At 40.1% G+C, this 21,041-nt stretch overlaps 1 protein-coding gene across 10 annotated transcripts in view; it reads right to left on the reverse strand.

Moving 5' to 3' along the window:
- The window catches only part of SSX2IP (SSX family member 2 interacting protein), a 48,993-nt gene extending 28,620 nt beyond the window's left edge, over nucleotides 1-20,373 (reverse strand). For 2 of the 10 annotated variants that reach the window (XM_025400165.1, XM_025400140.1), the window contains exons 1-2: nucleotides 19,819-20,128; nucleotides 49-180 (exon numbers count right to left, since the gene is read on the reverse strand). In XM_025400165.1, coding sequence (XP_025255950.1) covers nucleotides 49-91 — 43 coding nt within the window. In that variant the 5' untranslated portion in view covers nucleotides 92-180; nucleotides 19,819-20,128. Of the gene's footprint in view, nucleotides 1-48; nucleotides 181-9,185; nucleotides 9,236-19,818; nucleotides 20,188-20,303 lie in introns of those variants that run through there. The other 8 variants (XM_025400131.1, XM_025400191.1, XM_025400183.1 and 5 more) reach the window with 8 other exon arrangements.
- Nucleotides 20,374-21,041: the final 668 nt, after the last annotated feature.

The raw sequence follows: 21,041 nt of genomic DNA on the forward strand, positions 1-21,041 counted from the left end.
CACCTTTACAGTTTCTGCTTTAGTTTACAATTATTTAGACTTAGTTACCTGAAGACAGACCTCGATCTGTAACAGTCATCCAATCTCCCATAGCAATCTCTAGAGCCAGGATACCTGAGGAACTAGTTCAGCAGTTAAACATTTAGTCCAGCTGCTGTCACTCTTCTATGTAGGCATCTCCTTAAAAAGCAGATTATAGAATAATAGCATCTAATTTAAAATATGAAAGCCAATATAAACCCAATGCTTAAGAATTAGTTCTATGTGCTTTAAAACGAAGGATTTTGCAATATTTATTCCCATGCACAGAGACAGAACATGGTGTGTGTGTATATACACAGAAATATAAATAATATGTAAGGATCAAGGTTAAAGGCTTCCCAAGTTCTACTGAGGTATTCATATTACTTTATACACAAGATACATGGTACATGATTTGACTCAACATACATCTAAGGTATAGTATTGTACTAAGTAATATTTCCATATTATATCCTTTAAAATAAAATACAATTACTTATGTAGATGAGAAGATGAAAAACTTCTTGGCCAGCATTTCCATTATTTTTTTTGTTTTTGCCAATTATATTGGCAAAACTTGTAAATTACAATTCCCAGTGTTGGCAAAGATGTAGAGAAATGAACACTTCCATATACTCTCTCCAGATTATAGCGATTTATACTACTACCAAGAAAGCTGACAATATGTATCAAGTCTTAAAAATGAAAATATATTTTGATCCAGAAAATCTACTTCTAAAATATTATCCTAATAAAATGATGTGTACAAAGATTAATCTAAAATTTGTTATTCACAATATCAAAAAAACAAAAATCACACGTGCTTATGTTTCCATAGAATGGCTTAAAAAACCAATATATTTATACAGCATTTAAACGTAACTGTTGTGTAGAATTAGATGGCTAACAAACAAACAGTCAAAACTACAAATGGTATGGACTAAGTATAAGACACCCTTTCTGTTTCCATTTATGTTTTCACTTTTTTATAGAGACAATGGAAGAGATAAATATTTCTCCATCATAAGAAAAGCAATTCAAACGAAACTGTAAGTGGCAACTGGCAATTGATTTCAAGGTCAGAGGGAAGAGGAGGAAGGGTGAAGACTGTATGCAACCTGGGGAACACATATCAATACTGTGGACAGCTGCTTCTTGGCTACAATAAATTGTGGTCAAGGGGAAAGCAGTTGTGTTGATCTTAGATGTTTTTATGAGATACTGGAACTCCAGATTTTTATGTGAAGTCTCCCAATTTTAAAATGTTAGTAGCTAATTTTAAAAAAACCTCTATGTATTAAGTTATCCTGTGGGAAAGAGGAGTGCCTTGAGCGGGAAATGAGTGAGGCTTCTGGGGTGCCAAGACTTTCTACATCTTGATCTGAGATGTGGTTACACCGGTATACACACGTTCAGTTCATCGAGTTGTACACTTTTTAAGATCTGTGCACAGATCTTGCACAGACTGTGTACAGTCAAGTGACTGTAAGTTAGTTATACCTCAAACAACAGCACTATGTAATAAGCCAAGTAAAATGTGTCTTTAGGCCAAATCTGGACTGTGGATCAAGAGTTCACAACCATTGTTCTGAATATTTAAGACTGTGGTAAAATATTCAAAATATAGTGTTAAATGAAAATTTAGGCCGGCTGCAGTGGCTCACGCCTGTAATCACAGCACTTTGGGCGGCTGAGGCGAGTAGATCACTTGAGGTTAGGAGTTTGAGACCACTCTGACCCACATGGTGAAACCCCCGTCTCTACTAAAAATACAAAAATTAGCCGGTGTAGTGGTGGGCATCTGTAATCCCAGCTACTCAAGAGGCTGAGGCAGAAGAACCCCTTGAACCTGGCAGGCAGAGGTTGCATTGAGCTGAGATCGTGCCACTGCACTCCAGCCTGGGCGACAGAGTGAGACTCCATCTCAAAAAGAAAAAAGAAATTTACATTTTTCCAATAAATACTAATTGAGCTCCTACTATGTGCTACTACATTTTTCTAGGCACAGGGGAGGCCATATGCTCTCAAGAAGTGAAGTTCATATTCTGAAGGAGGTAGAAATAAATACCAAACAAGTGAGCAACAACTTAACAGAGTGATAACTAAAAGAAAATAAAACATGGTAATACAAGAGAGTATTAAGGTAGGGAGCATCTGGATCAGTGAGAGAACCTCCACTGAAACGGTGACATCTGAAGTGAAACCTAAATGATACAGAGTCAGCCACAAGAAAATCAATGACCAGAGCAGTCCAGGTAAAGGAAACAGCAGATACAAAGACTTAAGATGGATATTAACGTGTTATGGATGAAAAACAGAGAGAAGGCCAGTATATTTGAAGCACAGTAAGCAAGGCTACAGCGTAGGATGTCGGATTTCCTCTAAACTGCAATGAAAATCTACTGATGTGCTTCTTGCAGAAAGGAAAGTAACATGTTCTCTTTTATGCTTTAAAAAAGATTACTGTGGCTACTCTGTGAGTAGACTATAGGTAGGCAATTGTAAAAGCTGGAAGAAATCAGGAGGCTACTACAATAGTTCAGGCAAGACAACCAGTGTTAAACTACAGTTTTAACAGTGGAAGCAGAAACAGGTAGATGAATTAGGGATGTGTTCTGGAGACAGAACCTTCAGGACTCAAAGATGGATTGAAATGTGGGCAAAAAAGAAATCAAGGATGATTTCTAAATTGTAGAGCAGCATACAATATATACTGAGACAGATGATGTTATGTGTCTACTACATGTTATGATGTTACACACACACATATAAGACAGGAAGTAATTCAGTCTGGCAATGGTCTTTTGCCACTTTTCTACTCATGTGCTTGGTAAGGAAGGGCACCTTGAACTATTTTGTTCTTCCTACTGTCCTTAAATGGGTGTTAGCAACAGGATGAGAAGGATAAAGACTGAATCTGTACCAACTAAGAAAGACACTGATTTTACTTGTGGCTTTCTCAGATAATCACTGTAAGTAAAACAGAATCCAAGGGACAATAAACCCTTCTACTCTAATATAACTCAGCTTTGGGTAAATTCCTTAACCTCTCTGAGCCATAGTTTCTTCACAGGTAAATTACCATAACAATGAAGAATACCTCCTAAGTTTCCCAAGAGAAAAGTCATAAAGTATTTAGCACACTGCTTGGCACAGAAGACACACATAAGCTAATATTAATCATCATCTAGACACAGGGCTATTTGGTATAAACGACAGGCTTCTAAAACCTGTAACAAAATGCACCACTGCTCTTAATAAAGGTTGAACACAAATTACTGAACGATCTACAGACAAATATCTTTATAAAGACGCAGTACGCAGTGAGCTAATTTCATAATCAACTGGTTGGGGGAAGAAACAAGGTCAGAAGAAAACAGTAATAGGCACCTTTCCAATTTCTCTGTGTTCTTGTTAAGGTATCTGTAAGACAATAGTGCTTTAAGAGTCTTTTCTCCTCATACAGAAAGAACACCAAAATGTGTCTATTATATACCCATTCTTTAAAATTGTGAATTAAGTCAGTTACCCTTTCTCTGTGAATTTAGCTCTCCTGTGCCTACAGGCTAGACAGTGAATTGTTCCTTGCCCTACTGATACAAACTTTGTAAAATGTTTACAACGAAAACCAAAACCCCATTTTGAAGTCCTATGAAACAAAAAACTTCACTAACAGTAATGATTTCACACAATCTAAAAGTTTCCATGAATCCTCTTCTTTTCAATGATGTAACAATTACATGCTAGGAGACTTGTGATAAAAGAAAAGTTACCCGACCAGTTTTTCCAAGAAAGGGGACTTACGACTCTTTATCAATACATACCCTAAAACTAAGCAGTAAATTTAAGCATATTATTGTATTTCAGCTCAAATACAGCTAAAATTGCATTGCTGAAGGTTGCAAAGCATTTTTTATGAAGATGTTAAACTAAGTCAATGTTAATTTCAAAAGAAAAAAAAGGTAACAGAACCATATCTGTTTTGCATAAATATAATACCATCACAAGCCCATTTCAATTTGAAAGCGTCAAATGCAACCAAGAAGGACTCCATTACAAAGTCAGTGCAGGAACGCACGTTCATAATATAGATTAATCAAATAATAGTAAGCCATTATATAGTGGACATGATTATTCCTCAGAATTGGAGTAAGAGCAAACTTAGTTATTCTAGCACTGTTACCACAGTTACTTTAGGAGAAAAAAGTAAGTAGTGATTCATGTTTTAGTTCAAGTAACCTGTAACCTGAAATTCTCTCTACTAATATGATTTGTTAGAGTATATGAAAGGAAAATACGTCTTGGGACCCCAAAATCACTAAGCCAAAGGGAAAAGTCAAGCTGGGAACGGCATCAGGCAAACCTGCCTCCCATTTTATTCCTTCATAAAATAGCTACAAAGATGAAAACGCTACATTTGTCCAAAGTTCCTTGTGGGCCTCAAGATTTTCACCCTAAAACAGTTCTGTTGGATTTCAATCTTGCAGTGTAAATTGATAGCTTATTTTCCAAGGTGCGGGACAAAGGACAGAACTCAAAGTTTTCCCTCTGCTTACCTGAGACAAATGCACATCTGATAGATTCCTATGCCCTATTATTTACATAAAAATGTAGATTCAATGAATCAGACTAAGGCATAAGTGGCTATTCCTCTACTTCCCTCTCACACGCAAATTGTGTATTCAGTGAAAGGCTGATCAAAGACCCAAAAGAAAGCAACCTTTCATCTCATCTACCTGTCCTAGAAGCCCCCGCCCCCTTTTCCGTTCCACTTCAAGTTGTCCCGCCTTTCCAGACTGAACCAATGAATGTACATCTTACACATACTGACGGATGTCTCATGTCTCCCTAAAATGTATAAAACCAAGCTGTGCCCCAACCACCTTGGACATACGTCGTCAGGTCCTTCTGAGGCTGTGTCACAGATGTGTCCTTAACCTTGGCAAAATAAACCTTCTAAATTGAGACCTGTCTCAGATACAGCTACCCAAATTCCAAGATGGATCAAATTTATGAGTGAATTTTATGAGCAAAACTTGAAGATTAAAGAATTTAAATATCTTGTAAAAGGCATTTCATTCATTTAAGATTGTCACAGAACAATCTTGAAATACATCAAAGTAAGAAAAATGTATAAAGTAATCCATAAATAGGAGATACAGTTTTGTTCATTAGTGGTACGAAACAAGTATATAGCCATCTAATAAACTTCCTTGTTCAAAGTACTTCTCAACATAGATTCCAATCAATGTCTTTATACTGTAATAGAAAATCTTACAATAATTTTGGTAAAAGTGTTACCTTACTACTTTTGAAGTAGTAAGTACTTTTTAAGTACTCTGTCTTCCCTATATGTTGCTATGGGTTGCAAAGTACCAATGCCATATACTTTAGGTATGAAATAAGAAAGGGAACTCTGGTCTTTTCTGGGTAAAATCATGCAGAGCTTAAATCTATCATTCTTCATATCCAAATGTTTTCTCTTTTGCTTTCTGTTATACAGATAGGAACTAGGGCTCAGAGAGATCAACACGTTGGCCCAAGGTCGCATTTCTAATTGGTTGTGAAGCCAGGAAACAAATCTGATTTCAAAACTCTGTGCTCTTTTCCTTTATTGAAACAGTCTAACTCTGTCACCCACGCTGGAGTACAGAGGCACAATCTCAGCTCACTGCTACTTCTGCCTCCCAGAGTCAAGCGATTCTCCTGCCTCAGCCTTCTGAGTAGCTGGGATTACAGGCGGGTGCCTAGCTAATTTTTGTATTTTTAGTAGAGATGGAGGTTTCACCATGTTGGCCAGGCTGGTCTAGAACTACTGACTTCAAGTCATCTGCCCGCCTCGGCCTTCCAATGTGCTGGGATCATAGGCGTGAGCCACCATGCCCGGTCAACTCTGTGCTCTTTTCATTCTATCACTATTCAACCTTTCAACTTTGTACACATAAATCTCTATCATGCATGCACATCGAACTGAAAATAGAATATAATCAAAATGATTTCCACTGTTTCTTTAGAAGACTGTGTTCTTATAATCCACTTTAAATGAGTCCATTCAGAGCACACAGTTCTCACAGGAACTTATATACTACTTAAATTGAGGCACAACTATAAAATTGGTCTCTGCTTGGCCACAAAACAATAGCTTTGCTCTTGTTTATACTTCTCTATCGTAGAGTAAATATTAACATAACATTGAAACTAACTTTACAGACCTTTAGCAAAAACAGCTTGTAGTTCTGGTTAATCATATCTGTTTTTTTTCCATCAGAAAAGTTCCTTGGCTAGCTATCTTTTTCCTTCTAACCCAAAGATGAAGAGGTTCTCAGTACACAACAATACCTTGTAGAACTTTGGGTAAGCAGTCTCAAAGATGGTTCTCGGTTATTTCTGCCTCCTGATGGACACGCCCTTGGGTTATTCTGTTCCTTGAGTATGGGCTAGATTTACTAACTAGCTTCCAACAAATAGAATATAGCAGAAGTGAAGGGATTTCGCTTCCAAAATTAGGTTATAAAAAGGCTGTGGCTTCCATCTGAGGTTGTTTTTTATTCCTTGCCCTCTTAGATACCTCTCCCTGGGGAAAACAAGCCATCACGTTGTAAGCAACTCTATGACAGGTCCGTGTGGCAAGGAACTGATGTCTGAGGTCGACAGGACCTGAGGCCTGCCAAGAGCCATACAGGTGAGTTTAGAACTAGATTTTACCTCAGTCAAACCTTGCGATCATTGCAGCCCTGTCCAACACCTTGACAGCCTAGTGAGACACCCTGAGCCAGAGCACCCAGCTAAGCTGTGCTCAGATTCCTGACTCATCTGTTGTAAGCTGGCTGTTTAAGCTGCTAAATTTCAGAGTAATTTGTTATGAAGCAATAGATAACTCATACAAGTTTTTAAGTATATATGTTAAATATATATAAATTTATTGAGAAATTCCTGAGTCCCTTCTAAAACTTACACCATAATTTACTGAAACATAACCAAAAATGATGCCAATGACGCTGATCAGGTTTTTAACAATGATATCAACCAGTATTACAATTAATCATTCCATACTATTACGGTTAGATGCTTTCCCCACTAGTTTATGAACTTCTAGAGGGCAGGGAACGTATGCGTCTTTGTAGCCAACAGTACCTGAAACACAGCAGGTGCTCGGTAAATGTTCACAATATGAACTGAGTCCCACATACGGCACACTCACTCAGCCTCTGTGCCTCCACCTGTGCTTTCTTCTCGCACCTATCTCAAAACTAATGCTCTTACAAAACAGCGCACAACCACCGTCCCCATCACATAACCTTCTCCAACTACTCCAGCCCACCAAGTTCAATCTCTAAGCCCTCCACATACTTGGTTTGTTTCATCTTTCCCAGCCACACTCTCCAGTACCACACATTTTACATTTCTGTATCCCCTCCCACTAAACTTAAAGGATGGCATAATCAATGAATATTCAAAAACTGGTAACAAATTAACATGTTCATTCTGGCAGGCAGAAGTGGATAAAGGAACAGAGCAATGGAAAAGTAGCAAAAGAAGAGTCAATCCTTTAGAGAAAAGAATTACTCTCAATTCCCATGTCTTTTCCTCTTCACCGCCAAATCTCTGCAGCCACAAACTGAGAGAGAGCTCCACAGAAACACGGTATCCTGATTACAAGATTTCCCTCACAAAGTACACTACTTTAAGTGTTCTTTTCAAACTCACTTGAAATTCAAACTTGAGAAGGTGCAAATGCCTACCTACTCAGAATTCTAAAACAATTGCAGTTGACAGAAAATAATAGCTTTCCATTACACAGGGACATGGTAACTTAACACCATCTGGGCTTCTAAGTATTGCACAGAATTTTTCACAAATAGAGCTAACTAAAGTCTTTGCTAAAATCTCACAATGTTAGAGTTACCAGACTGTTAGGTTAAGAAGATAAAACTAAGTCTTGCAACATTAGTCCTATCTTACAAATTCAGTCCTAAAATTTAAGAATTTAGTTATCAGTATTGATTCTTAAAAACCAGACATATTACAATTATTTAAAACTGTAATATCACTTTCAACTATGATTTTGTTATAAAGGAGACTGTAGCTTTGAATTCCGTTAGAAATATCTCTGCACCTGAAAATTGTTCACATGCGCACATCAGTACAGAAACATTAAGTCCAACCTCTCAGAAAATCTACTCTTTACGAATTTAAAATCTAAATTATTTCTTCTGAGTGGTATAATTTCATAGATATTTTCCATAGAAAAACACTCTTCCTCAAAAATCTAAATATACATGAATGGTACGAACTCAAAAATTGATATTAATAATGTGCCTTCCTGATGTTCTGTGGCCAATAGAGGATTTATAGTTGCAAAGTACAGTGCAAACAATGCAAGCCTCAGAGGCCCGGGTCAACAGACTGGGTCATATCTTGACGAAAACATTTATTTCCAAGACTCTCTCTCCAAGATGGTTTCCTCACCTGTAAAACGGGGTGATGATAATCTGCTTGTTAAGGTTGTGGGTATTTAATGGAGTAAGAGGTGGAAAACTAAGTACACTATAACTAGGACACAGGATACTGGTTTAATAACACATGTGCCAGGAGCTATTCTAAATGCTTTACGTATATAATTAAGTCAATCCTCACAACAACTTTGTTATTTTTTCCCTTTTACAGATAAGGAAATTGTGGCAGAGAGGTTAATTTGCCCAAGATCACAGAGCTAGCAAGTGGCAGAGGCAGGATTCCAACCCCCAACCCCACACTGGACTGCAGAGCCCATTCTCTTAACCATCACACATTGTTGCTTCAGTGGGTGAGGGGCTCAAGAAGCAGCATCTCCTACCACCACTCCTTTAAGAACCAGTAAAGACAGAACTCAATCTATCTCCCAATTGGGCTCAGACTGCACAAAATAGTGTGAACACACAAATTATGGTACAATAATTCATGTGTATCTCTGGGTTGAGGGATATAATCTCAATGAAGCTCCTGGCCAAAATCTGCCATTAGACAGCTATCCTCAGCTTAGAAAGCAGAGAGCTACATGCTGTTCTTTAAATTCCTTATATATCTTTGAACTGATCATTGCTGTAGTATGAGAAACAGTACAGTAAAAGAGTTAAAATCCGAAGTCAGACCATCTGGTTCCAAACCCCGGCTTCTACACTTACAGACTAAGTGGTCCTGAACATAAATCTTCTCTGGGCCTCACTTTCCTCATCTGCAAAAGGAGAGTAAAAGCAGTTTACCTCAAAAAATTATGTGGTTACATAGTAAATTTATCAAATTTCTTTCATAATTTTATTAAATAGGCTTATGCATGTAGAGGGCTTAAAAAAAAGGTCGTGAGTACACAGTAAGTGCTCAATAAATGCTAGCTATTATTAGCTATTTTACTCTTGGAAAGGCTTCCATATTTTGTTAAGTAATGTAAAAAAGTTACAAAACCATATCTAACATGAGCTTATTTAGTCCTTAGAAAAAAACAAAACAAAACAAGTGTCAGTAGATATGTACAGGTATAAATTCTGCTCTATAAACACTAAAGTTTTTATAAGGACAGAAAAAATTGCAAGGAAAAACCAACTTAAAAAATAGGGAAAAGGCAAGGGCAGGATTTTCATTCCTTTCTTTATGTACTTTCATGCACAAAAATGTAACTTTACTGTCTGTCTTCCAAATTTTCTATAAATGAATGTGTTTTTCATACAAAGAAAAAAATCTATGTTTTTAAAAGGCAATTATGATGATGATAAGCAGAGGAAAACGGGGATAAACGGCACCATTCTCAAACGCCAAAACTAATGGTAGAATGGCATGAGTGATAAAAAATTCATAAAATAAAACGGCAAACAGCCCTGTTAGGCAAAAACTGGTTAGAAAATTATACAAATGTCCTAGAGTTTTTTTTTTGTTTTTTTTTTTTTTTTTTTTTTTTTTTTTTTTTTGAGACGGAGTCTGGCTCTGTCACCCAGGCTGGAGTGCAGTGGCGCGATCTTGGCTCACTGCAAGCTCCGCCTCCCGGGCTTACGCCATTCTCCTGCCTCAGCCTCCCNGTTTTTTTTTTGTTTTTTTGTTTTTTTGTTTTTTTTTTTTGAGACGGAGTCTGGCTCTGTCACCCAGGCTGGAGTGCAGTGGCGCGATCTTGGCTCACTGCAAGCTCCGCCTCCCGGGCTTACGCCATTCTCCTGCCTCAGCCTCCCGAGTAGCTGGGACCACAGGCGCCCGCCACCTCGCCCGGCTAGTTTTTTGTATTTTTTAGTAGAGACGGGGTTTCACCGTGTTCGCCAGGATGGTCTCGATTTCCTGACCTCGTGATCCGCCCGTCTCGGCCTCCCAAAGTGCTGGGATTACAGGCTTGAGCCACCGCGCCCGGCTGTCCTAGAGTTTTTTAAGATAATCAATTATGTAAGGGAAATAGCTCTTTACCAGGGATCAGTAGTTTGTTGTTTTAGAGGGCAATTCCAACAATTAACAAATATTTGAAATGTGTAAATCTTCCCACTAATCAATTATACTTCTAGGCATATAAGAGAGCAGGCATAATATATATTGAGGACATTGTTGAATTGCAGTATTATTTGAAATGGCAAAAACTAGAGACAATCTTAATAGCCATCATGGACAAACCGTTAAAAACCAACACATAGGCCGGGCGCGGTGGCTCAAGCCTGTAATCCCAGCACTTTGGGAGGCCGAGACGGGCGGATCACGAGGTCAGGAGATCGAGACCATCCTGGCTGACACGGTGAAACCCCGTCTCTACTAAAAAAAGACAGAAAACTAGCCGGGCGAGGTGGCGGGCGCCTGTAGTCCCAGCTGCTCGGGAGGCTGAGGCAGGAGAATGGCGTGAACCCGGGAGGCGGAGCTTGCAGTGAGCTGAGATCCGGCCACTGCACTCCAGCCTGGGCGGCAGAGCGAGACTCCGCCTCAAAAAAAAAAAAAAAAAAAAAAAAAAAACCAACACATATGGTACAGCCAGTCTATTCTGGGATTATTAAAGATTAAAGCAAATCTGCATGTATAGCACAAAAAAAGAAGTTACAGGTTAATTAGAACAGTATGATCACCATTTTTTGTTAAATCAAACTACCTACATATATTCAGGGGAAAGTTCTGGAAAAGTTACAAACTGTTACAAATGACATTCCTGGGGATGGAATGATTGGGTATAGGGAGGGGTGGAAGGCCAGGCCTTTCACCTCTTCCACAGCATATCTTTATACAGCTTGAATGTTTCAGGAGCATGTATTATTCTGCAAAATTTTTAGCGGCAGAGAATTCAAGCACAATTAAATGAGATAATGTGTGAAAGCACTCTTAGCTCAATCCCTGCCCTTGAGTGGAAATCTCAACTAAGACAAATCTCACCAATCAAGTACACTTCTAGCACCTGTTCTACATATGCACACATACCCATGAGCAAGGGTAATGCAGTCTTTACTTCAGTGGGAATGTCTGCGGGAACCCGGCCCATCGGGAAGACAGGAAACAGAAATGCAGAGGCCAGACTTTCCCCCAACTATCGTCAAGGGCAAAGCCCTTGGAGTACTGGCAGACCTGGCAAACGTGGACTCTCCCCCTGGCTTAATGAACAATCCAACCTTGGTAGGAGGACAGAGGGAAATTTTAACTATTAACACTCTCTTTAAAAACAAATGCTCTTAATCTTTCAACCTTCGATGAATGTAACTAAGAAGGTGCATTTCCGTTTCAAGAGAGCAGCTCACAAAGTTAAACACAGTAGGGACTTAATCTACGTATACCATCTGATATTCCATTACACACTGACTTTTTATTGCTAATGTTTTCATCTGTTTTGGAGTTGGCTGCCAATTAAACTGTTCATTTTCCAGGGTGCTGTCACTTCAGGGAAGCTGCACAGGGTACTGAGAGAGCACTGGACTGAGCAGCATCAGAGGCCACGGTTCTCAGCAACATTTCTATTATGTACTGCGCAACCTTGAACCGGTCATCATTTCTTTGAGTTTCAGTTTCCACATCTGTAAAATTATGAAGTCAAACTAGATGACCTTTAAAGAATTTCCAGTTCTATTATCTTTTGATTTTTACATTTCTCATGGGACCCAATATGGAATTGAGTACAGCTATGTATATTAAAATTATTTTTTCTTCACTTTTTTTTTTTTTTTTTTTGAGACGGAGTCTCGCTCTGTCACCCAGGCTGGAGTGCGGTGGTGTGATCTGGCTCACTGCAACCTCTGCCTCCTGGGTTCAAGCTATTCTCCTGCCTCGACCTCCCGAGTAGCTGGGACTACAGGCACATGCCACCGTACCTGCTAATTTTTGTATTTTTAGTACAGACGGGATTTCACCATGTTGGCCAGACTGGTCTTAAATTCCTGACCTCATGATCCGCCCACCTCAGCCTCCAAAGTGCTAGGATTAGGCGTGAGCCATCACTTCCTGCCTTTTCTTCACATTTTTATAACAATATGCACACATTGTCTTTACAACCCAATGTTTAGCAAATGAGATTCTACCTAATTTTAATAACAATAATTTATTAAGCATGTGGCACTTACTTGGAACACTTTTAAGCATTTTATGTGTACGAACTTATTCAATCTTACAATGATCCAAATACTTTCCCCCATTACAGATAAGGAAACTGAAGCCTGGAGTTTTCTTGACCTAGGACACAGAGCTAGAACATGACAAAGCTAAAATTCAAACCCTGGTGGTCTAGCACATTTCACATTACACCCTACTATCTTTCGTACAGGAGAGGGGAAAGTATACAATATTCAAGCTGCTTTTTCTTAAGTTCTGGGATACATGTGCAGAATGTGCAAGTTTGTTATATAGGTATACATGTGCCATGGTGGTTTGCTGCATCTATCAACCCGTCATCTAGGTTTTAAGCCCCGAATGCATTAGGTATTTGTCCTAATGCTCTTCCTCCCCTCAAGCTGCTTTTTCAAACTGAACAAGTATTCTCTTCTTGACCACCTCACCTGAAACTAAATTACAATCAAATAATTATGCCAACTGAATAACTAGAATGGCAACTATACAAAAGCAGACAAAATATTAAATTCTGTACGTAACAATTCAAAAAAATTTTTGAAAAATCTAGCAAATATATTGCCAGGCTTTCCCTGCACTGCCATCCCTTCTCTTTGTGCCTCTAGAACACTTAATATGAACTCTGCTACAGCACAGATCTAACAGGAATACAATTTCTCTCCCACCACCTCAACTGAGTTCTTGGTTGGCAAGCTTGTCAGCATATTCTTTGTACTCCATTTCAGTATTAGGCATCATCACTCATTCAAGGTTGGAGCCCAGTCGAGATTGCCGAACAAATGTCCAAGTCCAAGGACGTATTAGTGTAAGGTGTGCTGCTGTCTTAGTATGATAGACAAGTCAACACTTTGGCCATGCTGCAATTTAGAAGGGCTTACAATCTAATCTTGATTGGTAACAGCTCAGAGAAGGAGCAAGGTGATTCAGGGTATGAATCAAGAGCATGGCAATTTAGAAACTGTGTGTCAGTTTCAAATTCTTCCAATGTACACACAGCAATAGCAGCAATCATATTCTTAGAAGAAGATTATTAAGAAAAAAGAAAAAAAGAGTCACTTTTTAGAAGTCTATCAACTTTTAAGGTTAAAAGTCAGCTAAGAAGTCCAAATCAAATTTTTAAATTACTATTTATCGGTATTTCACTCCTCAAATAATGAAATAGTAATAACATCTACTAAAGGCATTGGAAATAACAAAGAAACCAAACATAATTAATAAATCTACTCATCATTTTTTTCAATGATTTAGCCCAAATTCAATCATTGGTTATAGTTCTCAATGTATGACCCTGGGACCAGCAGCATCAACATCACCTGGGAACTTGTTAAAAATGCAAATTATCAAGTTCTGCTCCAGACCTACAGTTCAGAAGCTTTAGTGGAAGGACCGAAAAATCAGTGTTTTAGCAGAACCTCCACGTAATTCTGACACGAAGTTTGAGAATCACTGCTGTGTTCTATAGAATGTTGTTCAATATAAATTAGCATTCTATTTATATGCACTTTCAATTAGAGAAAATCAAAAAGGAATTCTTATCTATGGGTCCCACAAATGGGTTCCAAGAATGATACAAAAGTGTTCTAAAGCAGTAAATGGAGGTTGAGAATAACAGGCCTAGGGAATGCCTGGCTAAGCAGCTTATTAAACCTTGGAAGATGGGGGAAACTCTGAAAAACAAATAGTTCATCAGCTGAACATTCATTTATCCTATTAACATACTCTACAACCCAGCAAGTCCACTCCTAGTGAAACCCAAGAGAAACTCTTGCCTATGTGTGCCAGGAGGTGTGCACATAAACAGCAGCATTCTTCACAATAGCGAGCAGCACAAGAGTATCACCCTGGAAACAACCCATATACCACCAACAGGAGAATGGATAAATTATGCCATATTCACAAAATGGAATATTATGCAGTAATCAGAAAACTTCAGTGACACATAATAAAAATGTTCAGAAGATAGGGCATGTAACATACACAGTTTTAAATTATGTGATGCAATAAAACTATAATTTAAAAGACACCAAGGGAATGATGGCTATAGGATTCAGTAAATAGTTGCCTCAGGTGAGGGAAAGAGGAAAAAGAAATGGAGGGGCCCATAGGGTTATGCAGAGGGTTAGGTGGTGTTTATTGTATTATTAAAACTATAAATGCACCAGTTAAACAAATGTGTCATGAGCCAAGGAATATAAACTAATTCTTTACACCTGAAGTCCTTTAAAATGCTTTAAATACATATATATAATGTTCCTCAAATATTTCAAACAATTCTAAATTCTACCCAGTTTGACTGTGGAGGCACCAAGAGCCCTGGGTCCTTGGCCTTACTGTCAACTCAGGGGTTAAAATGTTTTGGGCCCCAAAACCCAAAGCCAATGACCCTCTTCCTTTAAAAGTACAAGAACAGGCAATTTGGGCTCGAGTTTCAGAGGATCTATGAAGCCATCCATTTGCAAAGGATCCACGGATGGCAAGTCAGTAACTCCTGTACTAGCTAATTATGTGAAACTGGTAGGAGAGAAGCTAATGATGAATTCAAGAGCACCTAATGCATGCCAGATGGGGCTCCATCAGCTGTACCACTTAACCCTCACACTAGCCCAAGGAAGAAGTAAAGATAGCACTGGTTTATTGATGGAAGAAACTGAGGCAACAGATTAGGTAACTTACAGTTACAAACCTGGAAGACAGAAATAAAATCCAGCTATTCAACCTGGAAAGACTAAAAACTAGCTATTTATGATTCCAAAGCCTCACAGGCCTGGTTTCCTCCTGACACTCAACAAATATGCTGAGCAAATGATATCAATTCTCTGAGCCTATCGCCTCATTACAAAACAACATGGCTAATGATGGGTTGTACTTACAGATTATTTCTATGATGATGGCTTGCTTTTATAGTCTAGATCCTATGCAGGGAGATATTCCTAACATTTGGCTATAGAATAGAGAATCAAATCGAAGGAGACACCTTTCAGACAGGAAACCACAACCAGACTACAATTAACAGGCAAATGAAAAGTATATGCAGTGGCTGGAACTCATCTTGAATTTTAAGTACCTACTGGACATTATTTAGGCTCTATATATGATTTTAAAATCATATTTAGTCCTACAATTCTTTTAGAACAATATTTCTCTATAAATCTCCTCCAAACTTAATGCCTGCAAAATAAGTTATATTTTTTAGCACCGTGGCACAAAAATGTATTCTCAGTGCTCACTGTATGCCAAGAACTATACATAATTTAAATACTTTTTTGCTTTTTATCTTTTTTTTTTTTTACAAAAAGCATACAATACTTTTATAATCTGAAAAAAAATATTTGAGACAGATATTATAGTAAACTGGGCAATTAATGGTCAGGAACCAGATGGCTGACTCAGTCAGTGACTGAGGATAGCGAAGAACAGGTAAGAAATAACTCAGAAGTTGGACTGACAGGACATGGTGACAAGTATACAAAAGGGAGGCATTTACTCTCCCATGTAAAAAACCTGTCTTTGGCTCCTGACAGATAATAGTGTCATTTAGATAAATGGAACAGAGGAGTAAGGTTAGTAAAACTGGGTTTGGGCAAATGTGTGGAGATAATGAGCTTTGTGCAGCTTACTGGGTTTGGAGATGCCCTCATGAGACATTCACACGGGGCTAAACTCTAGGCCTAGAACTCACAAGACATCAGAGCACGTTTAGATAGATGAAATTCATAAAGAAAAAAGGGGCAGAAGAACGAACTCCGAAGAACATCAACATGAGCAAGTGAAGGAGACCTGGACGCAAGAGATACAAAGAGATGGGGAAACGGACTTCAGGAAAGCCAAGGGAGAAGAGATTTAAAGAGGAAGGGTGATACACAGCAGCAAATGCCATAGAATGGGCAGGTTTTGAATTTTAAAAACGTGTTGGATTTGGTGATTAGTGACTTAATGACAAAGCTGAGGGCTAAAAATGAAAATCAGACTTCAGAAAGATGATCACCAAATAAAAGGAAAATCACTTGTTCAAGAATGTGAGTTTAAAAGAATGTTAGTTTCTCTGAATGTACAGGCTTTATTAGATGCTCATGGATAGATTTAAGATGACAAAAAAAATCCTGCCTTTAAAGTCAGTTCTTATTCAATTACAGCATTTTTATATCAAGTAGAAATATTAAGTGCTCAATAAGTATGAGCTATTTGTCCAGGTATTGTTCTGGATACTAACCTATTTTTCTAATCACACCCCTCCGAAGTAGGTATTGTTATCATCCTTCACAAATGCGAAACCAGGGCACAAGATCACGTAGCTAGTAGTATGGTAGATCAAATGTGACTCAAGAGAATATGAGAAAAGGGTATGTGTGAAGCAAGAGTTAAAAGACGAGAACTGTAGTTACGATTGCTCTGAATGTTTAACTGCTTGTAGTTTAATTTCTATTTAAAAACTTATTTTTCCTAATTTGAAAGACTATTTCTTCTCTCATCTCAGAATCCTACATTGCTAGAATCTGACATTTTTATGTCTGACACCCAGATTCTGTACTGCATAATTGTGTTATTTCTCCTACTGAATGCAGGTTGCTTGAAAATGGGGAAGTATCTTATTTAATTTGTATCCCTATTCTTCCAGTCTTAAAAGTAGAAGATACTCAAGAAAGGTCTGTTGTATAATTATTTCTGCTTTTCTACAGTTTCTGAGGGTTTCAGCAAAATATACCTCAAGTCTAATTGCTGTGTGAGACTCCTGTCTTTCAGATATTATTTGGATTATGCTCAATACATTTTGGATCACTCAAAATGCTGGTTTTGGTGGAAATATCCTTCTAAAGTAAAAATAAAATATAATTCCCCTTCATAAAACCCTCTTAAGGTTCCCTGTAACCTACTGGTCAATGTTCACAGCACTCTTCTACAGCCTTATTAATATGGCAACCCCACCCTTGTCCAACTCTACCAAGCCACCTGTAACTCCTCAACTGTACACTGCCGCAGAATGCACCAGCTGCTTGATGAACTCCACTTCCTCCGCCAGACACAGCTGAAATTCTCATTCTTTTCGAAAGCCTTCCTATATTTGCTTTTTGTGAGGTTTCTTTGCTCTCTCCTTCACTATGCTGATAATTTCCAAAATACAAATTCCTCAAGGCAACACTCATCTTTTTAACCTCAGGTCAGGCAAGTAGCCACTTACTAAGCATTTAATGAATGTTTATTGAAAGAATTATTAAAGCGTAATTTAGTAAATCTGTTGGTTCTACATATAACATTGGCCCACAATCAAAAGGCACGATTCTAGGATGTTTTTCATTACTAATAATGAATGGTGCGTTTCTCTATTCTATCTCATCCCATACACTCATGAATTCAAGATAACTTGTACCTTCACTACTAGCTAACCATATCGCCATTACCAACGCCACAAAACAAACCCACATTGTATCAAAACCTCTTTGTGTCATGAGCAAATGGGGAAACCAATAAGGCATGTTCACAGCTATTGTAAAAGACATGGAAAAAAAAACTTAAAAATCTTTGAAATCGATCCAACTTAAGCATGTGAAATGAATTAAAATCACACAATTCTGGGGCGGTGTCTTTTCATGCACCTAATTTCTCTAGGTGCATATTACACAGAAGGCACTCAAACGCCTACTTTATGAAACCGGTGTCACCGCCTGCTTTGGCCAAAGAGCAGACTGTCAAGTACTAGGAGATCCCAAGTACATAATCGGACATCGTGCCAGACTTGAGGTCTTTAGCAAACAATTTCAGCATAACATTTAGTTTTCTCATATATCTGCCTCATTATGTTTAGAACATAATGTGCTTTAACAAGTCTTGTCACAAGGCACAATGTGTTATGAGGAGATCTCCACATTTCATCCTAGAATAACTAAGTCTTCACAGTTATCTTCAAGCTGTCTCACCCACGTTACGTAATCCATGAGCTTTATTATCTTCCCTGTACAGCTGGGGAACGAGAAGGGAAGGAAAGGTACAAAATGACTTGGTCTAAGCCAGTCACTAAAAGAGCTTTCATTGTAACTATCAGTTCCTAACCCTCTTCTCAAAGAACCGTTTTGTTTGAGAAACTTTCATTGACAGCAGGCAAAACAGTGTTAAATTAGCTATTAGGTTTCCTTACTTGTTTAGTGTGAATGAATAACCTAAGCTTCCTAGGCCTGTAGGTTGATAGTTTTAGGAAAAGAGATTTGATGGATCAAGTTTTGCCGACTGGATCCAAATTCATAAATCTACCTCTAACCTCTAAATTTCAAGATAGCTTGACGCAAACTTTAAAGGCATTTTTCTCTCCAAATTTCTAATTCTTTACAAATTTTATTCAGTCTCCTAAATGAGTGAACTCATACCAACCTTTCTAGTTCAGGATCAAACTGTAGGAGTACCAGAATTTTCTTCTACCCCACAGTAAGCCAAACCCCCATGAACCATGAAAGGCTCCATGACATCCATCACCCACAGCCAACTCTACACCTTGACTCTAATCTGAATTGTTAGGGAGCCCAGGAAGTTCAAGAAGCCTCCACCCTTACACTTCTAAATCACCCTCTTTTCTAATCATCAACCTATTACAGCGTCCAGAAAAGAGAAATCTCAATTCTCTCAGATTCAAGAACTTTATCAGCGTTGCTAGAAATGGCAGTTTGGCATTTACAACGATAGGTCCTGAAACTGGGAAATAATCTAAAGATTCCCTTATTATACGTGCAGACAGCAAATTATTTAGTACATTCTATGTCCTGGGCCCAAGCGATTTGCCTAACTGGGCAATTAACATACAACATAGGCTCAAAAAATGTGCAGGGAGCTCACAATTCAGTTTACTGTCGTTAACTACAAAATTCTGAACCAAAGTATTTTCATGATAAAATTCTAAACCAAAGTATTTTCACACATGCCTGCCTCTTGGATGATGTAAATTCTTCCCCTCGACTTTTTACTGGACCACTATCGGGGCTCTCCTCCACTGCAGCGGCCACCGGCCACCCAACCACTGGTTTTGAAGACTGCCTCTTGCGGCTGCACTTGCAAATCGCCAAACCCCGCATGCTCCACCGCCGCTGCTGAGACTCTGCAGCCCCAAATCGGCCATCCCCTCCTCCCCGACGTCTCCGCGCTGCTCGTCCCCCGACGCCGGGCGCCACCCTCGCTCCATCCCAGGCAGGGTTTGGGGCTCCCCGGATCAGAGCACTTCGCGGGCGCAGCTCCGCGAACGCCAGCGAGAGCGATCCCGGGTCCAGCACCTACCTCCCACTACCTCCTCCAGGCGCGGCCCGGGTCGACGCTCGCCCGCACCCTGCAACGGCCCCAACAGCCGCGCGGAGCCTCGCGCCCAGCAGCAGGGCTCTGAGCCAGGTGCAGGCTCTCACCTCGGGCGCCCGCCCGCCCCTCCCTGGCGGGGCGCGTCACAATCCCCGCCGCGAGGCACGGCCGCTCACCGTCACGGCCCCCGGGAGCGGCGGGGAGTCACCGCTCGGCGTCCTAGCCCGGCTCCCGCAGCCCCGAGGGCCAGCAGCGCCTCCAGCCGGCGGCCCCTCCTCTGCCGCGGGCTCCCGCCTTCCCCGCCCCTTGCCGCCGCCTCCCGGCCTCGGCAGGTTCCCGAGGTTCCCACCCCGCCCCCGCGCGCCGGCGCCGCAGGCCCCGCTGCCTACCATTGGCTCCGCCAGTTGCTAGGCGATGAACAACCGCGGCCTGCATTGGTCGGGTGGGGGCCTCGGGAGTCTCCTCCTCACCTCCAAAAAAACCCGGAGAAAAAGAAGACCTTATCCCTGGAGTCCGCGCGCGCTGCGGGCGCAGCTGCGGCTGCGGCACCTGTTACGCCCTGTGATTCACCCGGCCGTTCCCTACTCCCCGCCCCCTCCTGACGCCTGCAGCGTCCGGGACGGGGGCTCTGCGGGGACAGGGGTCATGGCTACTTTAGAGCACGTTTTCCGAGCCCCACTGAACCCCAACACCCAGCCTAGCAGCAAAAGTGAAGCTTCCAGAAGAGCCATGTGCGTTTGCCAAAGTGGAGAAATAAACAGCCGGCACCTAGAATTAGGTCAGGCCCAAGGGACGGGAGGTTCAAGCGTTGGGAGTCGTGGATGCAAACAATCCAGCCGGGAGAAAGTTACTTGTAAAATTAGGGCAAAGAAATGGATCTGGGCAGAAGACCGCGGGCAAAGGAAAGACTAAGAAATGGCATTCGTGAACTCTCAGTTTATGCAAAAATGTCTTACACCCACTCGACAAAATATGTGCAATGAAAATGTATGCCTGCTGCACCCGTGGTCAGGGTCAGGCCGTCTCCTCCCTGGTTTCATGGCAGCCTAAAATTCACTGGGGAAGAAAAGAGGCCAGAGAAAGGAAGGAGATCAGATGGAGAAATCACAGGCATATGGGTTACACACAAAGATGTACTTTGATTTTTGTTTTGTTTAGTTTTGGTGAAGCCAAGGGATTTATTCAAAAGGCGAAAAACAGGTTTGATA

The sequence above is a fragment of the Theropithecus gelada genome, chromosome 1 (assembly GCF_003255815.1).
Source record: "Theropithecus gelada isolate Dixy chromosome 1, Tgel_1.0, whole genome shotgun sequence".
NCBI classification, from domain to species: Eukaryota; Metazoa; Chordata; class Mammalia; order Primates; family Cercopithecidae; genus Theropithecus; species Theropithecus gelada.